General features: G+C 39.2%; 1 protein-coding gene across 1 annotated transcript; it reads right to left on the bottom strand.

Moving 5' to 3' along the window:
* Positions 1-1,131: 1,131 nt before the first annotated feature.
* Positions 1,132-27,053, bottom strand: Rrp5 (Ribosomal RNA Processing 5). The gene is made up of 17 exons (XM_045736535.2): positions 26,984-27,053; positions 25,467-25,512; positions 24,896-25,027; positions 21,198-21,338; positions 19,523-19,643; positions 19,165-19,341; positions 17,786-17,976; positions 15,555-15,745; positions 13,459-13,732; positions 9,147-11,330; positions 7,071-7,250; positions 6,588-6,785; positions 5,731-5,961; positions 3,819-3,972; positions 3,486-3,651; positions 2,188-3,254; positions 1,132-2,020 (listed from the first exon to the last, which is right to left on the bottom strand). The coding sequence occupies exons 2-16, from the start codon at positions 25,509-25,511 to the stop codon at positions 3,086-3,088; spliced, it is 4,554 nt and encodes a 1,517-aa protein (XP_045592491.2). The 5' UTR covers position 25,512; positions 26,984-27,053; the 3' UTR covers positions 1,132-2,020; positions 2,188-3,085.
* Positions 27,054-27,731: the final 678 nt, after the last annotated feature.

Here is a 27,731-nt window from a genome sequence, read left to right as displayed (position 1 = left end):
CCCCATTGAGTAATTGAAACAGAGACCCTATAGCTGCCAGTTTCATCTTTCAGCGCTTTAGTGTGGCGATCCAGCGAGGAAATGCACACGGCATCCATGGTTCCTGCCTGCCATGTGATGAGCTGCAGGAATTCAACAACCTGTGACAAGTAGCCTTGTACCTTGCATGTAACAAACATTGTAACCTTTCTTGTGTAATGAAGTTTTAAATAAAATAAAATGATAAAATACAAAAATATAGGGAGTGGTAGAAAAAGGCATGTGTACTCGGGTGCCTCTTAAGGCTCCCCCAGATGCTGCATATCATCATCTTAGAGGTCGAGGGTCCCTACAAACGCAACCAGTGGTGGTACCCCTTATATATAATTATATATATATTTTATAATATACTATATATATATATGAAAGTTTTTTTATCTTACCTTGCTGACGATTGTCTTGTCTTGCTCACTTTTTCACTTTTGTGATGTATTTTTCTTAGAATGATCCAAGATCCTCTGCTTCTTACACTAGTATGGAGCAGGACCAGGTGTTGTCCTTTGGTCCTTGGCAGGCTTACAATGACTTGCAAGAGCCAGGGGCCAGATTCACGAAGCAGTTACGCAAGTGCTTACGAACATGTATATTTTTCCTGAATCTTTGACAGCTTTGGTAACATTTATTAAACAGTTTATAAGCCAGAAAACCTCCTAATCATCTGTTGTTATTGTTATAAACAGCCACCTGGTGCTTCAGAGCTCATTAAATGTTTAATAATTGTAAACAAAGCTGGCAAAGATTGAGAAAAGATATACAGGTTCGCAAGTGCTTGCGTAACTGCTTCTTGAATCTGGCCCCTGGTGTAGATTGAATCAAGTGGAGCTAGCAACAAGCCACCAAAAAAAAATTCCAAGAAAAATTATTCAAATCTATTTAAATTATAATAAAAAACTCATTTGAATACCATCATGATGTTTTCCAAGATTAATTCCAAGTCTTCTTAAATTCCTACCTAATTAATGTGAAACAACTTGTCTTAGTAACTTGAAGTTTGTGTCTGAAAGATGTTAAAAGACATTTCACCTCCAAATACTTTGAATAATTCAGAAATACCTATTCTGCTGTAATACTTACAATGACAATGACACACTATTTTTATTCTTTTATATTTATAAAACTACATTCAGAAATTTCTCAATTTTTTTATATTTTGTTACACAATAATAAATATAGATATGATGGATATTAAAACTGTAGACCATAATAAAGTTTGTCAAGATTAATTTAAAATACTTGTTAGAAAGTAAAATTATAAGTTATATAAAATGATGCTTCTCAACATGCAGTAGCAGTTCACAGCACTGCAATGCAATAATTAACTAGTTATTTACCAATGATAGTGACAAGATCCTGACAGCAATAAAGACTTAGGCGTACAAGGTTCAGATATCAGTGAACCCAATGCTGGTGGTGGTGATCACAGAGTGAGGCACACAGCCACAGCACACAGCTGTGGTTTGGTGTATTTACACATGATGCAAATATTCAACACATTACAAACTTTGACACTATACATCCTACCCATTTACACAGCACCCTCTTCTACACATCACCTCCAGTAATAGAGAATATACCATCACAGTATTGGCAAATTTACCAACACAGACAACCTAATAGTTAAGAAGCAGTGGTACTGTGGCACTGATTATATAAAATCAGGCCGTCTCAGGGTGGAGCGTGCAAACTTCCAGCTAGTGAAGCAGGCATTCGAAATGCCTAATCATGGGCAGTCCTACAGTACAAGGGCTGTGATTGGCCAAATTAAAATTTGATACCAGCAGATAATGTTACAGGTATCCTATTCAAATCAGTCTAAGAGGTTCTGTCAAATTGAGATCACTCACTCATTTTTGGGCGAGTGCCTGCACTTTGCAACCCTACCAGTAAGTGCTGCTAGTGTTTAAATAAGCATGCCCTGGATTGTGTATCACCACCCTCTTGGATTGTGTATCACCACCTCTCTTGGATTGTGTATCACCACCTCTCTTGGATTGTGTATCACCACCTCTCTTGGATTGTGTATCACCACCTCTCTTGGATTGTGTATCACCACCTCTCTTGGATTGTGTATCACCACCTCTCTTGGATTGTGTATCACCACCCTCTTGGATTGTGTATCACCACCTCTCTTGGATTGTGTATCACCACCTCTCTTGGATTGAGTCCTACACTCCCTCCCTGCTACTATAAAAGATTACTGAAAAACACACTCCTCCTCCTTTTCCAAAGAACATTGCCCTTCTGAAGTACCAGCTGCTGTCAACTGTGGCTGGGGAACATTATCTCTAACAAACGTACCTCATTAAAATTATTCCTTCAGCAGTTATTCAAGTATAATGTGTTATGTTGCCAACAAGAGATCTTTCTCTTGTGTTAAATACTGAGAACCAGACAAAACCCAAGAACTTAGGAATTACATAAAAGGACACTTAAAAGAACTGTTAGTGTATTTGGACCACACAATATACAGGGGGTATATTTTCTCTTTGTTCTTGTGAGACAATGTGATATATGTGATACTAATTGTACCAGGAATAAAAGTCTAGGTTATCTTGAGGTTATCTTGAGATGATTTCGGGGCTTAGTGTCGCCGCGGCCCGGTCCTCGACCAGGCCTCCACCCCTAGGAAGCAGCCCGTAGCAGCTGTCTAACTCCCAGGTACCTATTTACTGCTAGGTAACAGGAGCATCAGGGTAAAAGAAACATTTTGCCCATTTGTCTCTGCCTCCACCGGGGATCGAACCCGGAACCTCAGGACTACGAATCCGAAGCGCTGTCCACCCAGCTGTCAGGCGCCTATGTCAAGAAGGTGGAGCACTAGGAGCTGGATCTCACTCTACCCCACTACTAAAATATCACCACTATTCCTAAAACTGCTAGTATCATCATATTCCAGTTCTTTCTCAATTGTTCTTATACTTTCAAACTGTATCTGGTTATATTAAGCTCTTTATTCACCACATACATATCTGTGTACGTCGTTTGTATAGATTTCATTGTTTCTATTTACTTGTCACTCAATACACACACAATTAGAGGTCACCAACTAAACGTCTTGATGGAGTGCTGAGGTCACAAACTCCTCAACTCTCTTCCTAACAGCCTCTACACTCTGAGGACTTCCATGTTCCTTTTCAAAGTCCAAGAACTTCTTGAAGATAGAACGCATTTTACGAAGTCTCAGCTTTAGTCCTGTCATACGCTCCAACACGTGCCTGAAAAGACTTATTTATAAATATCCTGTTTTTTTTTTACAAAAACAAAGTTAGATTGCAAAGTTAGATAGGCCTCACTCACCTCAGAGTGAGTGAAACCTAACCACTCTCCAAATATTATCAGTAATCATGGCACACAATATGTATAGAAAATAATGAGAGTCAATTCTAACAATTTCACCAACGTGACAGTACTAATGTTATTAGTTCTACCTGGTATTAGTAACTCACCTTGCTCCTTCAATATCTTCCTTTTTTGCCAAGATATCAATGTACACACTCCAAATATCAATGCGCTTTGGATAATTACTAAGAAGACTTTCAAAAATAGTTCTGCCTCGTTCAGCCTCACCAAAACGGAACTCAAGTTGACCAAAGCGATTAATCAATTCTACATCTGAAAATATAGCAACATGTGTTTAGCTAATATACACACACACACATTACCATCTACATTTTGGGACATTTGCTTAAAGTATATAATAACTATAGTACAGCCCAGTATTGATCAATTAGAGTACCAGTACAGAACTAGTGTATTTCACAACAATTCTCTCTACTTACGATCACTTTTATCCAGAGAAAGAAGAGCTCTATCCATGTAACGTCTTCCTTCATCTGCCATACTATTGCTAAAGAAGAAAATTCCTGCCTTGATCCAAACATCACGATTCTGACTAAACTTCTTAGTCATTATGAAATACACTTTTTCTGCTTCCTGTTGGAAAAATTATGTTATTAAATATTTAAAAAAATATAAGTACGGCACTGCACAAAAAAAGGTTTACATTGAAGGGATGGTAGAAGATAATAGGTAAGTGCAAGTCGGAGCACTACAAGGCTCTTCCTTGAAGTACTCCCAAGGGGGCTGCATGTTCTCTTCTCTGAGACAAAGGGTTCCTACTAACACAACCAGAGCTGGTACCCTTTATTAGTATAATTCTGTACAAATTAAAAATGAAAAGAATATGTATGTGTTTGTATTTACTGTATAATCCTACAAGGGGTTACTGTATAATCCTATCATGTATGATGGGTCGGAAGACCCCTCGTACATGCTGAAATCAAATACAAAGCAATCAATAAATATAAAGTTTGTAGCATATAACTTGAATAACTATTCAACTTCAATTTATTCGAACATACTAAAGTTTTTCCTGCGCATATTCTATATATGTATAGCATGTATAACATAAATGGAAAATATTGCTAAAGGTGTATCAACTGATTGTCCGAGGGATATGATGAATGGAAAATAATTATCACAAAAGTCAAGCGAGTTAGAAAAAATCTAGCATTGAATGATAAAATGCCTCTTTCTGGTGGGTTCCTTCAGTGGTTCTCTGAAGCTAGCAGCCTGGTTAGCTCTACATGTATCTTGTCCCACCAGGTCCTTGTCTGGTGAGGGGATCCTAATACTCCCCTGCTCTCTCTGCCTATGTGAGGGGAGAGGGAGGGGGAAGGGGGGGGGGATCAGTTTCTGGCTCTGGTCTCTAGTAGGCCATTAAGGATTCCTACGGCTGATATGACTCACGTGAGTGGAGCTTCCTTAGCTAGCAATTGGGAGCTACTGTTTAGTTCCTGAAAGAACCAACTTAAAGATAACTTGGAAAAGGCAAGACAAATGCTAATTAACAGCCAGGGAAGAGAACCCAGAACCCGAGTTGAAGTGATAAAACAACCACGGAACATGCACTGAGTAGGAGACAAATTCATGAAGTATATAAAGAAAATAAAAACAAAGGGCATAATTGTTCCAAGAGAAAACAAACCAACCATAATTAATTTCAAGAGGCAATGAGATCCCAGCAAGGGCATACAGCCTAAAGGTACTAGCAAGGGCAGAGAGCCAGGATTGTACAGTACTAGGTGCACGATCACGACGGGTATCACACAGGGGTCCAGGTGGCCTGGGTTGCAATCCAGTGGCTACTTGGTGAATTAGGGTCATCAAGGGCACTAGGGTCATCAAGCCATTGTCAACTACTGTATAATCTGCATTTATTTCCTCATTTTGTTTTTTCTTTCATTCAAGCAGTGCTTTGCTTTGTTTCACCTGGACTTTATGGGTAAATTTTTATTTGTTTCTGGTAATTTCTTTATGGGCAAATTTTTATTTGTTTCTGGGTCAATCTCTGATTCCTATTGTCCCCCCCCCTCGCCTCGTTCAGTGTACCAGATCCTAATGTGTTCCAGTAGGCCTGCATTAAGTCTCAAGAGGTCTGAAACAACATGAAGGCATAGTAGTGCCAGCATTTGCACTGCAGGAAGCTACTAAGGGGAACCTATAAAATTAATTATTATTAACATATTTATTGACAAAATTAATATACAAATTTGCTTAATTAGAGTTATTCAATTAGCTTGTATTGCAGTGGGGATGCTGTTATATTCACTCCCAGATCTCCCAGGAAATATAATCATAAAAATGTACAAGATATTATTCTATAACTATCAGAATATGAAAATTTCTTACCTTTAATTTATTGCTCTCAGCATATACCATAGCCATAGCCATGTGCACTTTTAATTGGTCATTGGTGGCCAGTGCTTCACGGTAAGTCTCGGCAACAGATTCTGGAGTGCCATAAGAAACTTCAAGTCGTAACAACACTGTCCATATATTGAGACGTTCTTCTTCTTCACGAATATCAATAACTTGAAGAGCACGATGAGCCACTGCCTTTGCTTTGTCAATTTCTACACTCTGCAATGTAACAAGAAAGCAGACCATTTAATTGCCTATGCTATTTGCCTATGTCATACATGCCTTTTTTAACATTAAAGGAGGGGGTTCAATGGACACAAAGTTTCCAACCAAAACATTAACTTAGGAAATAGCCCATCAAAGAAGTGAGGCCCAAATCCCACTGATTCTGAAACAGGAGCATATGAGCCCCAGCCAGAGCAATGCAGAATGACAGAAACCTCTGGAAATAAGACGAGTCTGAAGTGCTGAATGGCCCCACAAAATCAAACCTTCTGGGAGCCACCAAGTTAACCACAAGTCCACACATCGAAATGTGGGGAAAGGGGGGAAAAAATTGTCCAGCAGAAAATAGGTTATTGGTCCCACACAGGCACCAACAACCTAGAAGGGTTGAAGGGCACCCACCCCTTGCGTGGTGATCATATCTCCTCCTTTTTTTCTATCTTACAGCTTTGGCATATGTAACACCTCCAACCTCTTCTGGAAACTCTTGTTATTTAATTCTAGAAGCCATTTAGTAGCATGTAGAGTACTGCACACTTCAACTGTTGTGCTTCATGGGTGACTTGGGGTAAAAAGTCTGTTTTATAATTTAAAATATCCAACCAAAAGTTATGTGTTACCTCTAGATGAAAGCTAATAAACTGAATCCACAAAGCTGAAGAGTTGGGACTACGCTGTAGGAGTTCTTCATAGTCCAGAGCAGACTCGGGTAACCGGTCCTTCTCCAGCCGAGCCAGCTCCAACTCATGCAAAAGCTTCTCCTCCTGTCTTGCCAGTATTTGTTGCTCTGCTTTTGTTAGCTTTTTTGTTTTCTTTCCCTGGCAATAAATAATCAAACATAAAAAATTAAAATACAATATATTTTTAATAATATTGATTATTAAATACAGCATTGAAGTATGTTATGAAATTTTAACAAGGCTTATTCCCAGGAGCCACAGCTTAACCACAACACTCAAAAAGGTGAGTACAAACATTAAACTAAGTATGAATATAGTATTCTGTACCCAATATATTAGATTAAAGATACATCTTGAAACAAATTAAAACATTTCACAAGATCTATAAGTTCAACTATTTTAGTAATACAAAACAGTACTTACTTTAACGTCCACTTCATCTTCACTCTCTGAACACTCTTTTCCCATATCACCAGCAGTGTCTGGGACCTCCCATACAAAACCAGTGCCCAATGCAAGGCAGGAATCCTCTGTCAAGTCAACCTTTGCCTGTGTCTTCCGAGCCTTCTTACTCGCTTTTTTATCTTTCTTCAATTGTTTTCTCTGGAACAGCACAAGATTATATGTTAAATATAATGACAAAACTATACTGGATTAAATATATTATTGCAGCTGATTGAGAAAGATATCCCAACTTTCTACACCAGGCATCTCTCTCAATACAGTAAATACTGTACAACCAAAATAAATAAATAAATGAATAAATAAATAAATGAATAAATAAATAAATAAATAAATAAATAAATATACATACATACATACACACACACACACACACACACACACACAGTACTGTACAATAATGTGATACAATATTCATAAAAACACAATAGTACTAAAGGATGAGAGCTAACTGTCCAATACCAATAGAACTTTTTTAATGAACATATATATGAGTGTTTAAGTTTCAAGTTAAAACAGCAGAATGAGGTTTCTCAAGATATTGAACAGCAACATGGAATTAAAAAAAAAAAAAATATACAAGAACGTGGCAATAGTATAAATTATACAAGCGATACCTAATTATATAGACTATACAGTACATGTATATCTATACTCTATTGTACAGCTAAATACCAGATTAGTTGTATGAAGTCAGCTTAATAAGGTAAGAACACATGTACCATATAACTACTTTAATAAATTATTTGCAAATTTTGAAACTGACATATTTTGAAGACGAATACTTGAAGTATGTATACTTCAAGTGTAGTAGACCCATTTATTTGAACTGGAGAGAACATAAACACCTAATACATAATAGAAAAACTTTAGAAGGTCCATTAGTTTACGTGAGACAGCTTCTATTTATATCCAACCATACCCACTCCTATGTTTGTCTAACCTACACTTGAAATAATCCAACGACCACACGTGAATTATGTTACAGTACTTGAAACTTGTTCCATATATCTACAATCAATTTCCAGCCCAGCAATTTTCACATTTACCCAATTTTCTTCAGATTATAAACTTATTAAATTTGTATTTATTGTTTCACATTGTATCTCCTTTTTTAGAATCTTTCATCCATTTGTACACCTAAATTGTCACACCTTGCTTTTCACCTTCATGGAGAATGTAAATTAATCTTTCTTACTCTATTAGAAAGGTTCTTAATACCTAAGATTATGTTGTCATCATTCTCTCCACACACTTTCTACATAACTTATGTTCATTCTATATTAGTGCACCCAAAACAAACTCCACCATTTAAATGGGTTTAATAAGACCAAGAGATAAAGCTAAAGAATAAGACTGTCTTATTAATATTACATAATAATTATAAATACTAGCATACTATTCACCTCATTCTAAACATTTATACACTGACTAATCAGCAGATGTGAGAGAATACTTTGATGAGACATGAGCTGTAATGTAGAAATGTAACCAGGTCGGTATATTTTGAGACACGAACCTAGTGGTATAATGAGTACCGGAAAGCAATAATTACCGGGTGCTGAAATAAGTATATGAAATATAATAATAAAATCTGGTGCAATAAGTACAGGCTGGTATAATAAGAAAAGACTGGAGATGGAGGAGATGGAGGAAGAGATGGAGCCAGGAAGAGTTGGTGGTGGACAATATGTTGAAGGAGGTGGTAGTGAAGGAGATGGTAGTGAAGGAGGTGGTAGTGAAGGAGGTGGTAGTGAAGAATGTGGTGGTAGAAGTGGGGGTTCAAGTGGGATAAGTATAGCAGGAGGCAGAGGAGAAAGAAGAGAAGAAGAAAGAGTGCAAATGAATGCAGGAATATTGGCATGAACTAATCACTCTCTCCTTACGGACACCTATTTATCTCTGCATGTGTCAGGTGGGTGACAAGTGAACAATGTCAAACTACAAACACATGGTTACTTTGCTGAGGGCAGGCTCAGGCCAAGGTCCCGAAGCCTCATGGTTATTAAGCACCTCATATAATATAAAATTACTAACCTTTGCCTTTTTAGCAATACTTTCATCCTGGATATTTTCCTTATTACACGGGTCTTCTAATGCACAGCTAGTGTCAGGTGAAGTCACTCCATTGGCCTCTTCTATGTCAATAGTTTCATTAATTTCCTCCTCACCATCTTCAACTTTTCTCTTTTTCTCCAACAATCGTAAATGTCTTTTTTCTAATCTTCTTTTTTTCTGATTTTCATTTAATGTCTCTTCATCATACTGAGGGGCACTGTCAGTTATTAACGTTTTTAACTTTTCTTTGTTTATAATCTTTACTGTTACTGCATCTTTATCTTTACTGTTACTGCCACTCGTTATGCTCTCAATACTATCTGTGGAACACTGTGAAACTGTTCTAATTCTCTGTATTTTACATAAAGCCATTTCTTCTAAATTGCCAGATTCGACTTCCATGTGTTCAACTTTCTCAACTAGAGCATCAGTGCTCGCGTTAAAAATGACACTTGGTCGCTCTGAGAGTATGTTCAAATCTTCTTTCTTATCATGATGGTTCAAAACTCCTAAAATATGAGGGCCATCAATATATTTGATCACCACGCGGTAATTCTTACCAACGGTATAAAGAGAATGTCGTCCCTTAAAATCATTTGTATGTCTGAGAGAGGGCATGTAAGCAACCCTTCCCACACAACGGGTCTTCAACATAACCAGGATGAAATTCTTTCTGGCAAGTAGAACTTCACACTTAGCTTTCATTTCAACTTTGATCTTATTAGTTTCCCTCATATGAAGACACTTAAGAATGTCTGATCTTGCTGTCAGCTCCAAGCATTCTTCCTCCTGATTAATCCGAAGAACACAAACCAGTATTTCCTGGCCCACTTCAGTATTGGTATTAATATCTTGATGATCTTGGGACAAAATTCCAATTACTTTACCTTGGTTCACTGTTACAACAAGACCGAGAGGAGTGATTGCGGTTACTCTGGCTTTAATTTTGTCTCCAGTTTTAAACTTTGCCAGTAGACCCTTTGTGCCACAACTTTCTGACCATCTATTTATAATCATGTCCTCATCTCTGAGATAACTATGGAGTAACTGAATGCTTGACTGAGTAACATTCTTTAAATTAGTTTTCAAGGAAGAGGATAAGATTGGACGACCATTCCTGTCTTCACCTTTGTGAACAACTGATATACTCTGCCCAACTGATATTCCCAGGTTAGTACAGTCAAGCCACTTGCTCGAGTCTGTCAAGTTCGTTGCATGTATAAGAACGCTACGACCATGATTACCAACAGGAATAGATGTCATCAACCCGTAAGTTCGAACTTCGAGTATAGCAGCTGGGTAACTATTATTTATTAAAAATTCAGAATTTGAGTGAGATCCACCATCAGCACAAACCCAATGAAAAACAGAATACTTAAGAGTTAAAGTAATGGTAGTAACATCTTTCTTGAATACAACAGCATTATGGATTTCATCTCCTTCATGCAAAAGTTCTTTTATCAGCCTGCTCTTATTGGTGTCATCAGACAGATGGTTAACAGGAATTTCAGCTTCAATTCCTTTTGGTTGTAAGTTAACTTTGATGCTGTCCTCTTTTATCTCCTTTACAATGCAGTTTACTTTCTCTCTCATCTGTACTTGACTAACTAACTTCATCTGTTTCCCTTTCTTTTTGCCAAAGGGATTATTTCCATCAATAATCAAACTTAAAGTCATTTTTTTATTTTCTGGAGCAACCGTTAAAATCCTACACTTCACCACTTGACCCTCGGAAAATAGTTTCTCAACATTTTCAATAGGTTCAGTGCTGAGACACGACTTGGGAGCAAATCCTTTCACATCATTATACATTGCAATTAGCAAGCCGGCAGAAGTAACTTTCACAATACATCCTTCTGTTATCATATTTTCAGCATCCTTGGTATACTCTGTCACAATGGATTCCTTAGATTCCACCAAATACTTCTTGCAGGTGAGAAGTAAATATTGCCTCTCTGGATTAACCTTGACTACTCGAGCTTTAACCGTTTCACCAACTGGAAATTTTTTTTCTGGGTTCTTCATGTGCGTGTCTGTGAGGTGTAGGAACGGGACGAAGCCAGTGACAAGTTTGCTCACAGCAACCTGTGCACCATGTGCATTATAGCCTTTGATAGTAGCCTTCAGGACTCCGCCTACTTGAATTTCACTATATTTAACAAACTGCAAAAGAAAAAACAAATAACTGGCATTAAAGTTAAATAAAAAATACTAAAAATAAACATAACGTGAATATGGCATGTCACTGCAATGAATATTTACTTTAATATATAGTACACTGGGACCCCACATTAACCAGAACTAAAAATATCCATTTTGCCATCCAAAATTACCAGATGGATGTCATATTAAGAGAGTCCACTCCTCTTTAACCAGCATGTCTCCAAACTGACTAGAAAAAATAAATGTTTAGTGTAATGAAGTGCTCTGTCTGGTAAGCCTTCATTAGCTCCTAATGTTTATGTAGTAGAATAGCTAAGCCTAAACAATTAAACCAGGCCTCTGAAGCCAACACTAACCCACCGGGAGTCAGATCCTAACCACAGGAGCGTGAAGTAATCAAGCCATGTATCCTAGAATACATAGGGCAAAAACTCCTGAAGACAAGAACAACCAGTCTGAGACAGCAGAGCAGAAAACTCTACAGCCCACAGAACACAATGTGGGGCCAGGGCAAGATGGCCATGCCTAGGAACAGCCTGATGCCCAGTGTACTCAATCAAGAGTCCCAAAGCCCCCAACAAGGGGCCACAGGGCTTACGGTCAGGAAACTCCTGGGCACGCACACAAACAGACAACCCCTGGGCACACACAGCCAGACAACCCCTGGGCACACACACAGCCAGACAACCCCTGGGCACACACAGCCAGACAACTCCTGGGCACACACAGCCAGACAACTCCTGGGCACACACAGCCAGACAACCCCTGGGCACACACAGCCAGACAACTCCTGGGCACACACAGCCAGACAACCCCTGGGCACACACAGCCAGACAACCCCTGGGCACACACACAGCCAGACAACCCCTGGGCACACACAGCCAGACAACTCCTGGGCACACACAGCCAGACAACTCCTGGGCACACACAGCCAGACAACCCCTGGGCACACACAGCCAGACAACCCCTGGGCACACACACAGCCAGACAACCCCTGGGCACACACACAGCCAGACAACCCCTGGGCACACACAGCCAGACAACCCCTGGGCACACACACACCCAGACAACCCCTGGGCACACACACACCCAGACAACCCCTGGGCACACACATCCAGATAACCCCTGGGCACACACAGCCAGACAACCCCTGGGCACACACAGCCAGACAACCCCTGGGCACACACAGCCAGACAACCCCTGGGCACACACAGCCAGACAACCCCTGGGCACACACAGCCAGACAACCCCTGGGCACACACACCCAGACAACCCCTGGGCACACACAGCCAGATAACCCCTGGGCACACACAGCCAGACAACCCCTGGGCACACACAGCCAGACAACCCCTGGGCACACACACACCCAGACAACCCCTGGGCACACACAGCCAGATAACCCCTGGGCACACACAGCCAGACAACCCCTGGGCACACACAGCCAGACAACCCCTGGGCACACACAGCCAGACAACCCCTGGGCACACACAGCCAGACAACCCGTTGGGCACACACAGCCAGACAACCCCTGGGCACACACACACCCAGACAACCCCTGGACACACACAGCCAGATAACCCCTGGGCACACACAGCCAGACAACCCCTGGGCACACACAGCCAGACAACCCCTGGGCACACACAGCCAGACAACCCCTGGGCACACACAGCCAGACAACCCCTGGGCACACAGTTAAATGGACTCTGGGCACATCTCCCTCAGCTATAACAAACTGGAAGGAGTTATCTCAATTAAATCCTGGTACTTTATTTAGCCCAGCAAGGACGATTTAAAATTATCTTTGGCAACAATGCCAGAATGACATTCTGATTCTTGTTTCTGAGCTTTATTATGTGACAGCAGAGCTTAGCTAAGTAAATATGATGGCTCAAAAAGTGTATACAACACATAACCTGGTGGTGTTAATTCACAAATGTTGAACAACATATGTTTAATGAGGATTTTGATAAAATACTTGCTCTAAGGAATAGTTGAATTTCATGAAAATCAAATTAGAATATAGCAAGGGGCACACTGAATATGAACTGATTTTCTAATAAGAATTTATTATATTTTAAATTTCCAGCATTTATGTTAAGTATTACTAATGGCAAGAATTTCAATTCACCTGTTGCTCCAAGACAGATTTTCGCAGCGACACAATGAACAGCTGGTCCATATAATCATACTGGATAACACGACATATTTGTCTGGATTCAACTGGGAAATCTCGAGCCACATGCTCTGGTGGCTTTTCTTTATCAGTCAAACGATTCCCCGAGCAAAATCCTCTACATTGTTCCCCAATCTTCACATATATTCCACTTCGATTTGATTCATAAATCTCTGCATTCTTGATCGTGTCCCCAATTTTAATGCCATGTAAAGGATCAGTTTCTGGGCTGCAAATAAATTATAAATACATCAATATAAATTGTACTGAATTATGTGAGCATGTATAAACAATAATATATTACAAACTATGAATACACACTTTCTCATACATAAGGAGTAAATAAAAAACTCAACACTTTCGCGCAAATGAGACAAATTTTGCGTTCGTAATTTTTGTCAGGGATGTTCACCTGGGATGCAGGTTGCATCCCAAATTAAAATATTTGTTAAAATTCCAATTTTTATCCGATCATTCTGAGATTGGTTTTAAAAGGAGCGCCTTTAGATTGTGCACAATTTGATACCATAATGAATGACATACCATGACAATTGAGGTCAGAACACTGGAAAGAATATGAATACTTTTGTGGTGATGTGTCAAAAATTAAAACAATGCCATTCCCAAAGACAATGAAGACAGACTTGTAAAAGTTAGAATAGTGATGCAATATCTAACAAGCAAATTTACAACATTCTACATTCCTCGTAAACAATTGAGTTTGGATGAAGGCACAATGTCATGGCGTGGCTGTCTATCTTTCAAGATTTATAATCCAAATAATCCTGATAAGTATGGAATAAAGCTGTACATGCTTGCTGAATCCACTACTGGTTACATATATGATTTTGAAGTGTATGCCGGAATTGGGAAAACAATGATTGAGACAGTTATGGGCTTGATTGAACCCCTGAAGAACAAAGATTATCATTTATATATGGATAACTACTATAATTATAAAACTCACAGAAAAGGCCGACCGACCACTTGGCTGACTTTCGTCATGGTTGCGGGTGGTGCGTGCCAGGGTTTCGGACTTAATATGCATATGTCCCTATAGGGAATTCTATTGCAAACACACTGATACCAAAATGAATGATGTAGCACAAGAATTGAGGCGAGAAAATTGAAAAGACTATAAACATTTTATCGCTGTTTCTCGCTCACGACTAACAATTGCATGATTTTTGTGCTTGGTGCGGATGGCACGCCAGGCTTTTGGATGTTATATGCATATACTCCCGTGGGGAATTCTATTACGAACAACTTGATACCAAAATGAAACATGTACAATGAAAATGGCGGTGAGAAAACGGAAAAAAGAGTATACACATTTCAGTGTCGCCGCGTGCTCGCCCAAAACGCCAGTAGCATTTGGGGAAAGTCTGCGGGGCTCACGCCCGTAGTGCGAAAGTGTTAACCAAGTGTATCCTCAACTTGCAAGCACTGAGCTGCAGTAAACAGCTTCTTTCACAGTGCTGCACTTAAATTATAATTTAAGTTCAGATGTGACAGCAAAAAGACCAAACACATTTTTTAACATATTTATATCATACATATTTACATATACCCATTTGATTGACAATGTCTTGTATGTAATGCTTCCCATGACCAAAATCAGCTATTCAGTACTGCATATTCTTGGGCAACCTCACTACCCAACTCTATATGGAGTAATCAGCCCAAAATTGTTTGCAATTGAGGGGACCAGGTAATTGGCCAGATTGACCCAAAATTCCTTACTAGGAATCTGAGCCCAGCATTTACCGAACCCAGATAAAGCAAAGGCCGGCTTGTGTGTCTCTGGAATATTAGAGAAAACAGAAGAGCAAGTTCAGAAAAGAAAGGTAAAAATATTCAGAGATGACACACGTGTAAAGATATTCATAGAATAAATGCATTTATACACTTTCTATACATATTTCTATTATGGAGAGCCAGCATCACCACACACTAACAAATTCTACACAGCAACATCCAACTACAGTAAATAAACATGTAAAACATTTCCTTAATACTAAACCTAGGCATTTAACTGATAAAGAGCTCACATTGCATTGCATGTTTCCTTTTGTAGTGTGAAGTGCACCACCTTAGTAAGTGGTGCAATGTACAGGACTCTTGCCCTGACCTTCTGGGCCATCTTATACTGTTTCAGACGATCTAAAGGCTGCTCCAGATGCAGACGATGTACTACACCATCACAACCTGCTGCAATAAGGTACAGGCCTTCCTTCTCAATCTAAAATGGAAGATAATATTATGAAAACTGATCATATTAATGATTTCCTATTTACATCATCAATAACATTATTAGTCAACAAAAGCATCACTATTTTTATTTTATAATGGATACAGAGAACAATGAACAGAAGCTTTAGGTGTAGGGAAACGTGCCTAAATATCTACCTCCCTTGACTGCAGTATGTTTTATCCAGAAGGGAGCAAGATCTTGTCTTTGGTACCAGCTGAGAATTTTGCTAAAATATTCATTGTTGAATACAATGAAATGTCTCTTTCGGGTTTGGTGCCTCTGTATCTCCTATAGTTGCCTAAATCGAGTCCTCCAAACCCAAGTACCACCAGACTCAAGTGAATCCTGAGTGCCAGACTCAGAATCTGGCCCTTACAATGCTATCATGAGGTCTAACCGTTAGTAAGATCCAGACCCTTACCACCAGATTGCAGCCACAGTAACCCAGGAATCCAGGCCAGCTATCCAAGCCATTTATGTACTCCCCAAGCAAAACTCCAAAGGAAGAAGGGAAGAGCAGAACAGAAAAATACAGAGGGGACCCACAAGAAAGATGCATTTTACTATATTCAACGCTGAATTCTGGATGTGTATCTCCCCGAGCAATTTCCCACAGTAAGGAAAAACAACAAAAAGACAAGTAGAAGAGTTAGAAGACATGAATCCAAACATCCACCCAGGCCAAGAAAGTGCACAACACCTCAAATAGTAGATGGAATGGATCTGAAAAAAGAGCAAGGTGAACGAAACCACCCACCAAAGCAGCAAGAAAACCGATGGGGGACAGAAAAAAGGAATGAAAGGTGGAACCCCGAATCATACCAATAAGACCCAGGAAAACTGGCCAATGGTCCAAAAGTGCAAGAGAACCGCAGAAGTGGTGGAGACAATAAGGCCAAACCAAATGAAAATCAGGCCAGGAAAAAGGGGCACAGCCGACCTTTCAGCTCACTGGCAAAAGAAAGCGAACAGTGAAACAAGAGAAGAAAAGTGCCTACAACAACCAAGACACTGCCCTGAACAAACATCAATGGCCATAAACAGTCTGAAGATGAAATGAGGTCTTGGCAGGAATCACCAGACTCAACTGTCTCCACCCTTGAGCAGGAGTGAGCAATGAACAGCAGCACCTCAGAAGTAAACAAACATCCCATTTGCTCTAAACACTGAGCCTCACAAAGGAGCCGAAACATATGCGCTACTCGGCGAGATCCCCTCGAGAGGAGAAAATTCCTATGGGCAAACTCTCGAACCATCTCAAGGAAGAAAACCTTAATCAAAGGCAGAGGCCTTTGATTAAGGCCTCTGCCTTTACCTCATTTACCTCTAGTTGCCACTGGCAACTAGAGGTAAATGTGGCCATATGCAGCTCAGGAGAACAAGTGATAAAAGCACACACACAACAGGTCAGGATGACACACACACACATAAAGCAGTAAATAAACAAACAAGTACAGGCCCCCTGCACAGAGTCCAAAGGATGGCCAACACAGCTAAATGGTGGTGCTTGTAGAGCAAGAATGCTCAGAGGACTGTGTTGTTGTGCACCAGGTGCCATAATCACTAGGGTAGTTGATCCAGACCCTTCGCTTGTTGTGCCTTTGTCTCATGGTGAGGGCCTGAAGCTAACTTGCAGTTGAATGGACAATGAATGTGTATATAGTTTGAAACAGGATTGTAAATGTTGGCCAAGCAATTGCTCGTTTTGGTGTGCTCTACCTGTCTGGTGGTTTTCCCTTTGGTAATGTAGTTTATCCAGTATATTGACTCCCCTATGCCTCTATTAAAAGGATCAGATTCTGCTCTTGGACTCTGGCAGGTGCTCGTGATTCATTAGAGCCTGAAATGGTACCTAGGTTTGGAGGACCTTGAATGTGTGATGATAAATAAACTTTAAATAGTTTTTAATTTCTAATGAGATTTAAAATTGATTAGTTATCAACATCTGCATAAACTAAGAGCACTGTATATGAATTCAGAAACACATGCTAAGGTACTCAGTCACCAGCTACCAAATGTTCAACCCACCTTTGATATAGAGGTGACAACTGCAGTGCCAGGAAGCAGGAGTGACAGGTTTATTGTATCAGTAATGTCAAGAGTGGCATTACTGACAGCTTTGGCCTCAGCACTCAGTTTGAACCGCATATTGCTTTCATCTTCACTTCTCATTATCTTGGTTATGACGCACCGAACAACACTACCCACACCAACAATTCCTTGAGATAAAAGTTAACAGCAGAAAATAAACATTTAGTTAAAATTTTGTACACTAAGATTATAAATAAGTAAAAAAAAGTATATATGTAATTTTTTTTTTTGCAGGGATATTCCTGCATGTTCCCTGGAATATCACTAAGAATTTTTTTATTTTCTAAAGCACTGTTTTAATAAAAAAGTGAGAATCAATGACCGATAAATATGGGAAAGATTCCTTTGTTTCCACAAGAGCTCTACATTATAGCCTTTCTTGGACCTCCTGTTGAGTTCCTTAGACACCATTTTGTCCTTTTTGTCACAACTTCCTGTCTCTCCATAACCTGATTGTATAGTATAAGTGTTGTGTTTCTCCTCAAGTGACTGCATCTGCTTGGGTTATCTTTTACCTTTGTCACAACTGTGTATCATTCTCAAAATGTTTTTCTACAACTTTCCTATATTACTTTACTCTCTCTCTCTCTCTCTCTCTCTCCTAAATCGCTATACTCGTCTCTTCTGACATTTACAGCAAATTTCAAGGCATACAAATGAATTTGAACAGAGTATGGACTGTGCACAGATTAACATAATTAGGCTGTGCTAATCCACAAATCTATGTTTTAGACAGTATCACAGTTTTGAATTACATATTTCACGTTTGAGAATAATACATTGTTTTAACCTAACCAAACCAAACCTAACTTAACATAACCAAATCTAATCTTACCTAACCATGGATAGGAAGTAGATAATAGCACTAAATACATAGTGGAATTGAAGTGATTATGTTGAGGGTACCTCCTCCCGAAAGACGGGTTGCAAGTGAGGTGTAATAGGCAGCACTTGCCTATCAGCATCTAAGAACAAAGCCTCTGGCACCCCAACCAGATGCACCAACTAAAGTTATGTTTATCAAATGAACTTCAGTCTAAACATGAGAGGAAGGGTGTCAAAGGAATCCTCTAGTGTGGTATACAGATCTACATCTCACCAAACACTGATAACACAAATGTTAAAGGCTAAGATAATTCCAAAACTCAACAACCAAATAACATAACATTATGTTAGAAGAACTGTTAAATAGGAAGTTCTGTTTCAAACACTCATCATTCAAGTGTTTTCTAAAACTTAAACTCATGAAGTTTAAGTATTAGAAAAATAAAACTATTGTACAAACAATAAAGCTTAGTGTAAGATTAAACACATACCTGACCCATCAGTTGCTGTGTTCCTCAAAAAAGCTCCTCTAACATTCGGAATGCCCATGTCCATAACATATCCATTGTCTTCAACACTGGACACGGCACATGGTAAAACGTAGCCAACTCGGAGATGTGATGTTGAGATGCCAGAGTTGACTTCCTGGGGTGCCAGTGACAGGTTGACTGAAACATTGCATGTATGTTACACAAGTCATTATAGAGCTCACTTAAATAGAAATTGTAGTATTTAACAAATCAAAACAGGCAACTGATATCAATACATGAGTCAGTCTTTTTAGTTCAAATATGTAAGCTTTCATGTTCCACAACAAAATATTCACATGGGTTATGAGTTATAACTAACCTTTGAATTTGTTATTAACATTTTCAACAGATACTACTCGGGTAACTACATATTGGCCCGGCTTGAAGAGCTCCTGCAATGTGTGGACTGTCTCTTCACAGTCATCTTCATTTTCTTTTACCTGAAAATTTGGTAAACTTCTTATCTACTACTGCATTTCAATATGATTTGATTAAAACATTTTAGATAACATAGAAGCACAATCTAATCTGAAAAATGTATACAGAATCTTTAAAAAAGTGAATCAATCAAAGGTGAGAGAACACTTGAGACAACTGTAGAAAAGGAGGAGAGGAAACATTGGCCCAGAAAGCTAGCAAAAGAGGCTCCATGAAGCCCAAATGATACAAGGAGACAGAATTAGGCATCAACTGGCAATCTTCTCTCAAGGGGCCTCATCCCAGGTGATGCATGCACCTCTGCCCTCTGCTAGGCAAGGTCTAGTAGATAGGGTTAGCAGTAGTTTGCTCTTTTACAAAGAGAGGTGCAGTATGTGAGTGTTTCCAGGTTCTATGCTTCAGCAGTAACTTACACCTTTTCCTTGCCATATTTTCTCAAGTCAGAGGGCTGGCATAAGTTTTGCGTTCCACTCCCCAACGCCCAGCTTCCTTGCTAGTCTGTTAAGGGCTGGTGCTGGTAGTTCCCATTAGATCTTTTTTCTGGGGAGGTTATGGAGCTTACGTTTGAGTTTGCTGCTGACCATTCCTTGTCTCTGCCATCCAGCATGCTAGGGCCGATGGTTGTTTTCATCCTCAGTACAGTTTGGTGCCTAGGCCATGCTAGTGGTGTTCCAGACCTCTTCATCCTAGCTCCTGGTGTAGGTTCCAAAACAGTTTGGCCCAGTGTGGTTGAAGGATGTAAGGCTTCAGTGGGGCTTGCTCCGACCAACCTTGAGGCAGAGACAGACGAGTCTGGGATCATATCTGGACTTTGCTCCATTTTCTGGTTATTTAGAGCTGTTGATTTTATGCAAGGAATAATCTTAGGTATTGGAAGGGATTTTGATTCTACCCCAGGGCCGTAGCCATTTCTGGTAACTGGGACTGCAACACTTGCAAATTTGCATAGGGCACAAAAAATAGGCCAGGAAATAAGTTCAGAAGACTGAAAATTGCTACAAGACATCTAGATAGAGTTTTAAAATGGACAAAAAGATAGTCAGATGTAGTTTAATTAAAAGAAAATTGCAAGAGCTTTAAGTCTTGGAAATAATAATAAGTTACCAGATATCAGCTGGATAAAATGTTAAAATTCAGAAATTCCAATGAGAAGATTTTGGGAGTCGTGACTAACGGGGATCTAAAGAATAAATGAATAAATGTAAGACAGCCACCCCTTACTTATCCAGAATACTGGAAAAGTAAGGGGTGGCATGACTGAAGTATCAGTACACAAATGAATAAAAGGGTATAACAAAGGGGGGATATTAATAGTGTTAAATACAGACTATCAACATAAAATAGAGCACAAATATTGGTGTGAAAAGAGCGATGTTGATTTATGGAAAAAATTACCAGGTAACTTAATAGATGTAGGATCACTTGCAGTGGATATAAATAGAAGCTGCCTTGCAAGGGTCTACAGGCCTTCTGCTGCTTCCAATATTCATATATTCTACTATAGATGTTTTAGTAAAATGTGCAAAGATAATTTGTTAATGATCTATAGCAGTTACCTTTGTAAGGAGGATATTGTAAGCATTAGATATGCGAGCAATGGTGACAGTGCCTCTCAGCTTATGAGGAAGACTGATATGCAAAGTATACTCGTGAACTTGAGACACACGACCCAGGATAACTTGCCCTTCTACCAATGTCTGTAAAATAAACAAATTTAAATTAAAAATGATAACCTGGTTTGAATAAACAATATTACCGCCTACCTAAAAAACACATACCTCGATATGGTTTGATTGCACAAAGATAATTGAGATTAGTATGCCTCATCGTCTATGCCAAAATAGAAGATGAGAATAGAAGAACAAAATATTTGATGTATTAGAATAAATATTTTTTACTCAATTTAAAAAAATTACAGCTATATATTATAATCTATAAAATAACACTATAGTTCTTAATATTACTACAAGAGGTCTAAGGTTGAAAACATACAGTATTGTAAGTATTTAAAATGTATATAAAATGATAAAGTACTCAGTACTGATTAAAACCGAACATATGTTCGTTTATATGGCTAAGTCCTACAGTGTAAGTATATGTTCAAACAATAATTTTGTTTGCATTAAACAAACAATTTTGTCTGCATCAAATAAGCAATTTTACAGTCTCCGTGGTGGAGTGGTAAGACACTCGCCTGGCGTTCCGCGAGCGCTATGTCATGGGTTCGTATCCTGGCCGGGGAGGATTTACTGGGCGCAATTCCTTAACTGTAGCCTCTGTTTAACGCAACAGTAAAATGTGTACTTGGATGAAAAAACAATTCTTCGCGGCAGGGGATCGTATTCCAGGGACCTGCCCGAAACGCTACGCGTACTAGTGGCTGTACAAGAATGTAACAACTCTTGTATATATCTCTCAATTGGAAGATTCAGTATATAGTAAACAGAGACAGGATAGTTTACCTAAAGATGCACATAAATAATGTGGCACTTTTGTGCAAGGCCACCTTGCACAAAAGGTGTTGAGGCCACCTTGAACAAAAGGTGTTGTTCAGTGATAAGATGACCTAGTAGTGATTTTTAAAGAGGCCATTCAAGTACTGTTCAGTATAGCCTCCATGTGGAACCTCAAATTACTATACTATCTACAAAATTTAGGATCGGTCTTTCATTATATCAACTAAAAACACAGATTATGTGACAAATTTGACTTGAAGTCAACCCTAAATGAAATGTGTGGTGTTACCAATTCCCAGGAAATATAAAGAGTATCAATGTTTTTGCTGTGCCTTATCAAAGTTTGTTGCCTGTGAATGCAAGCAATCAAGCATTTAATGTGTTTAAATGCCCTTTTCTGGTGGACCCTTAATAGTACCCTGTACCTGCCTTGTTCCCTTCTTCCTTTGGGTTCTGGGATTCTGTTCCATTGCTCATGAGTGAGATAGAAGGCTGGCTGAGACCTCAACTAACATGTGGTCCAGTCAGCTGCATCACACCTATGGCATTTGCCTGAAGCAATGAACTTTTCCTTTATTTATCTCAGGGATGTTATTTTCCTTTACGCAGTTGCTTGCTTTGTTACACCGATCCTGGCAAGATTTTCTTAGTTTTCGTTTATCACTGATCCCAAACACCTGTCTCTAATAGGCACTCATGATTCATTAGAGCCAGTTGTGGTAGCTAGGTTTGGAGGAATCCAGATGAGTAGCTTTGGGAAATACAAAAGAAAGCCTTCCCAGAAAAGGGCTAGAATGTAAGTCTCTAAGCACGATTCAGCCACAAGGGGTATGAAGGCAAGTAGAAACACACCTCCACCCTACCAAACAGTCCCAGGAAACACATTGTACCATAGATGAGGGAAGAGACCCCAAGAGCCAGGTAGGGGCAACAAAGACCTCAAAGAGAACCACGAAAAAAATCCTAGCGATCAACTACCTGCAAATGGGCAAACTTGGACCTGCTGAGAAGATAGCTCCCCAGCAGATAAATGCCACACTGGGTACAATCTGAACCAAAAAAAAAAAAAAAAAAAAAAAAAAAAAAAAAAAAAAAAAAAAAAAAAAAAAAAAAAAACGAGGAATGTAATGAAGCACCATTTTCTGGGTGAGCCCCTGAGGCTCCCTAGAGCTATCAGGCTGATAGCTGAGTTATATTAGTCTGGGCCATCAGTCAATTCGAGTTCAGCCTAACGGACCACGAGCCAAAACCTGGCCCCCCTCAGAGAGGCAAAGGGAGCAATGGCCTATGGAAACCCCCATGTATTTGGGGGCATTCCATGTCTGCCATTAACCAGGGTTACCACCCAGAAAGGCAGGCATAACAAAATAGACCCCACATAATAAGAAAATTGCAACTAGAGACTGAACAGAGAGGCAGAACTCCCCCTACTTAAAGAAACAAGTAAACGTCACACTCCACTGCCGTGCCACTTGTCCCCGCAGCCCTCCCCTCCCCGGGAGGGGGGAGCCCCGGACGTTGATCCTAAGATCAACATCCCGGCAGCTCATTTTCTGACCAGGCCTCTTGGTTGCTGGTCTGATCAACCAGCCTCTTCGATTCAGCTGCTCGCAGCCTGACATACAAATCACAGCCTGGTTGATCAGGTATCCTTTGAAGATGCTTTCGAGTTCTCTTTTGAACACTGAGAGGTTGACCGGTTGTGCCCCAAATGTGTAAGAAAACTGTGTTGAAATGGGCTTTGGGCCTTTGATGTTAATCGAGTTTCTTTCAGCATGTGCATTGCACCCGTGTTTTTCAGTGGAGCCTGTTCAAATCAAGTACCGATATGTTTAAACAGTGTTGGGACAGAATCTGAAGCAAGCCCCACTTACCTAGATTCTTTGAGAGACGAGACCACAAAACCTGCAGAGGGATGGAACTCAGCCATGAACCAAGTACATTATTTGGAAATACACTCAGAGGAAAGGGTGCAGGAAGTACTATACCACATAACCCACCTATGACATGTGTCCCACTCTGAACCCCCAGCTAATGCCTGAACTCCAGGTGAATGGCAACATGCCAATATGAGTTATATAAATCCAAGGAAATGAGCCACATATTGAGAATGATAATTATTCGGAATGTTATACAAGGAAGATGAACATTGAGAGCATCCAAGAGCACTATAAATTACAATTGAATAGGAAAACTTTGTGTAGTTCACAGAATCTCCATTCCAAAGCATTATTTGAGCTTTCAATTATGCTTTTCCCACCACACATTAAAATTACGCCAGTTGTTTATGCCAGCATATACTGTCTAAATAAATATTTTTTTTTTCAAATTTCATACCTAATTCTTATGCACTCTCAAAATCCAAACATAAACCTATTATTATTGCTTATAACCCTGTGAAACTATTATATGGTTTATTGTTCCCTCTCCTTACTTTCAGTGCACAGTACTATTATAAACTGTCATATCAAACTGAAAAGTAACCCGATACCATACATGACATACACAAGCAGAATGGGCCAAGAATCCCATGGGGAAAATCACCCTCCACTGACTGTGGACATGAGGACTTATAACACTGGAGTTGGCAAAACAGAAATCTCTTGTGCAGGCAGATCACTAATTTCATAAACTGGACAGAGCATTTTCAACAGTACAGTGTTTGGTTTATGTATTAAACATATACTGTATGATGAAAATTATTTAACTCTTCATTTATAAGTTTCCCTGAAGATGATTGATATTTATCATAAATTCAACATTTCAGTTAAAAATAAACTTATCATGTAACACCTTACCTCATAAGTTAAAGGTTGTATATCAACTGTAGAAAAATTATCAGTTTTCTGTCTTTTCTTTACAGCTTCACCAATCTTATTCTGCTTTTTCCTCTTTTTATTGGTTTTGCTTGGGTCAACCTTTGCCTTGACCTAAAACAAATATAAGAAGTAATTAGAAACAAAAAATCTTATTTACACGTCAGCTGCTTAATTTAGAGACTGTACTTGTGGTCAGTCTCAAGCCCGTTCAAGTTCAAGTTCAAGTATGTTTATTGAGATAAGCAATAAATACATCTCAAAGGGATAGAGTAGCTTAGGCTATTTCTACCCCCCTCAAGCCCATTGTTGATGTGATGATACACATTGAACTTTGTTATTAGCTCATCAAGACTGTAACTTGCTTAACTAAATGAATTTTGGGGTTCAGTCCCTGAGCCCTTTATGTACAGTACCTCTGTAACCCCTATCCACCATCACCCACAGGATGGGTATGGGGTGCATAATAAATTCACTAAACTAAACATTTTACATGCAAGGAAACTTATAAAGACAACAAGAAAACTATTACAGTATTTCAATGTCTACTTACCGAGAAAAGATCTCGTTCTTTGCGTTTTCCTTCAGACAGTGTCATGCTGAAAATGTAGACAATTTATGTACATTAAAACGTAAGAATGCACATCTAATGTCTTTATAAATAAAATATAAGACATATACCAATAATTACTGTACATAAGAATACAACATGAATACCGAGTATTCATACCATATGATGAATAGTGATTATGACTATGATGAATGAATACATAGCAAATACTATTCAAATTATGAATGTCTTCAAGTCATTATACAACTTGATAATGGTCCAGGACAGACCGAAATATCGTTGTTTTTTTCACTTTCTGATATATGGTTTAGTCATCATATCTTCAGACACGCTATTGTGACTCATCGTCTGCACCATATTAATGGATAATTTATAAGGATGTAAAATGTATACCAGGTATTATTATACACAAGAATATGAGATGAATACTGGGAATTACTGAATATAGCCACTATATTCAGCAATTCGAGACAACGACGTTTCAGTCCGATCTGAACCACTATCAAGTCGATTGTGAAGAGACGAGAAAGGCATGGGCATAAGTATGGTAAGAAATTTCTTTAAAAAGAAATTTAAGGAGGAAATCTTAAGCATTCTTCAGCTATGATATTGTGACTCATCATCTGCACTACTGTATATGCTTGCTAGGAAGACTTTCTGTTAATAACACACATATATTGTGGTTTTTAATACTGACCAATAATGTAAATATAAAATGTAAAAATTGTGTGTGCGAGATGATAGAAATATGTGGGCGCGATCTGTCTGGTTTCTGATGTGTCTTCTTATTGCACAGAATAATGTCATTCCAATACTTCCCCAAGGTGTTCTAGCCCCATAGGATAAATGTTAAAGATTTGTAGACTGGTGTACAGATTCCCGAGTCTACTGGGCTCTATCATATCTACATTTGAAACTGTGTATGGAGTCAGCCTCCACCACATCACTGCCTAATGCATTGTATTTACTAACTACTCTGACACTGAAAAAGTTCTTTCTAATGTCTCTGTGGCTCATTTGGGTACTCAGCTTCCACCTGTGTCCCCTTGTGCGTGTGCCACTCGTGTTAAATAATCCATCCTTGTCTACCCTGTCAATTCCCCTGAGAACTTTGTATGTGGTAATCATGTCTCCTCGAGCTCTTGGGAGGTCGCTGTGTGGACAGCGCTTAGGGGGTTGTAGTATTAAGGGCCTGGATTCGATTACTGGCCTAAGCAAAAACAAATGGGCAGTTTCTTTTACCCTGGTGCACCTGTTCACCTAGCAATAAATAGGTGCCTGGGAGTTAGACAGCTATTACAGGCTGCTTCCTGGGGACGTGTGTGTGTGTTAGACATTTATGGTCTAGATGTGAGGAAATATAGATTGGTTAGAAAGGCGGGGTCCAAGAGCTAATAGCTCGACTCTGCAGGCACAAATAGTAAATACAGGTATGGCAGAGTAAGACTGCCACCTATGTGACGGCCTCTTTATAAGACAACAATTATTATAGCGAGTACCTGCTGGACGACCGCTGCCACACGTGCCCGGCTGGCCAGTGTTGTCCTCACTACGAACATAAAATAAAATGTATAATGGAAGCGCATTTTAATTTATTTTATATACCAATAGTAATGCATTTGTTGTAAAATAATAATTTTTCAATGAATATAATTAAGAGTTAATTTCGGTATTGCAATATTGAGTAGGTTCTTCGCCGTTGGCAAAACCTATTATTTTTCTTTTTAGTGCCGTTGTCCTGACAATGGGCGATGGCTTGTACTTTGAGTGGAGATTCCGTATAAACTGCCTCTACCCTTCAGACCGATGGGTATGGGGTGCATAATAAAAGAACTAAACTAACTAACTAACTTCAGACCGAACTCTTTGCTTGCTTCAAGTTCAAGTTCAAGTATGTTTATTGAGACAAGAAAAAAATACATCTCAAAGGGATAGAGTAGCTTAGGCTATTTCTACCCCCCTCTACTTCAAGTCCCTCAAGGGGCGCACAAATTCAGTGAGTACAGATACACAAATCACAATACAACATTTAACATTGCATATTAATATAGTAAGTGTTACAATCATTGGGGCAAAATTCTTGTAGTTCCTAAGTATTCTGTCTATCATATCATTATCACACATCCAAACAATTTGAAGTGGTACACTACTTATTTCCTTATTTCTATGGTTCCATAATTTGACACTTTAATACATAATGGTCTTCCAAGTTCAAGTAGGTTTATTGAGACAAGTTAAAAAAAAAAA

Source organism: Procambarus clarkii, chromosome 18, assembly GCF_040958095.1.
Source record: "Procambarus clarkii isolate CNS0578487 chromosome 18, FALCON_Pclarkii_2.0, whole genome shotgun sequence".
Lineage (NCBI taxonomy): Eukaryota > Metazoa > Arthropoda > Malacostraca > Decapoda > Cambaridae > Procambarus > Procambarus clarkii.
Note: the sequence above shows the minus strand (reverse complement) of the source record. Positions and strands in the feature narration are given on the sequence as shown.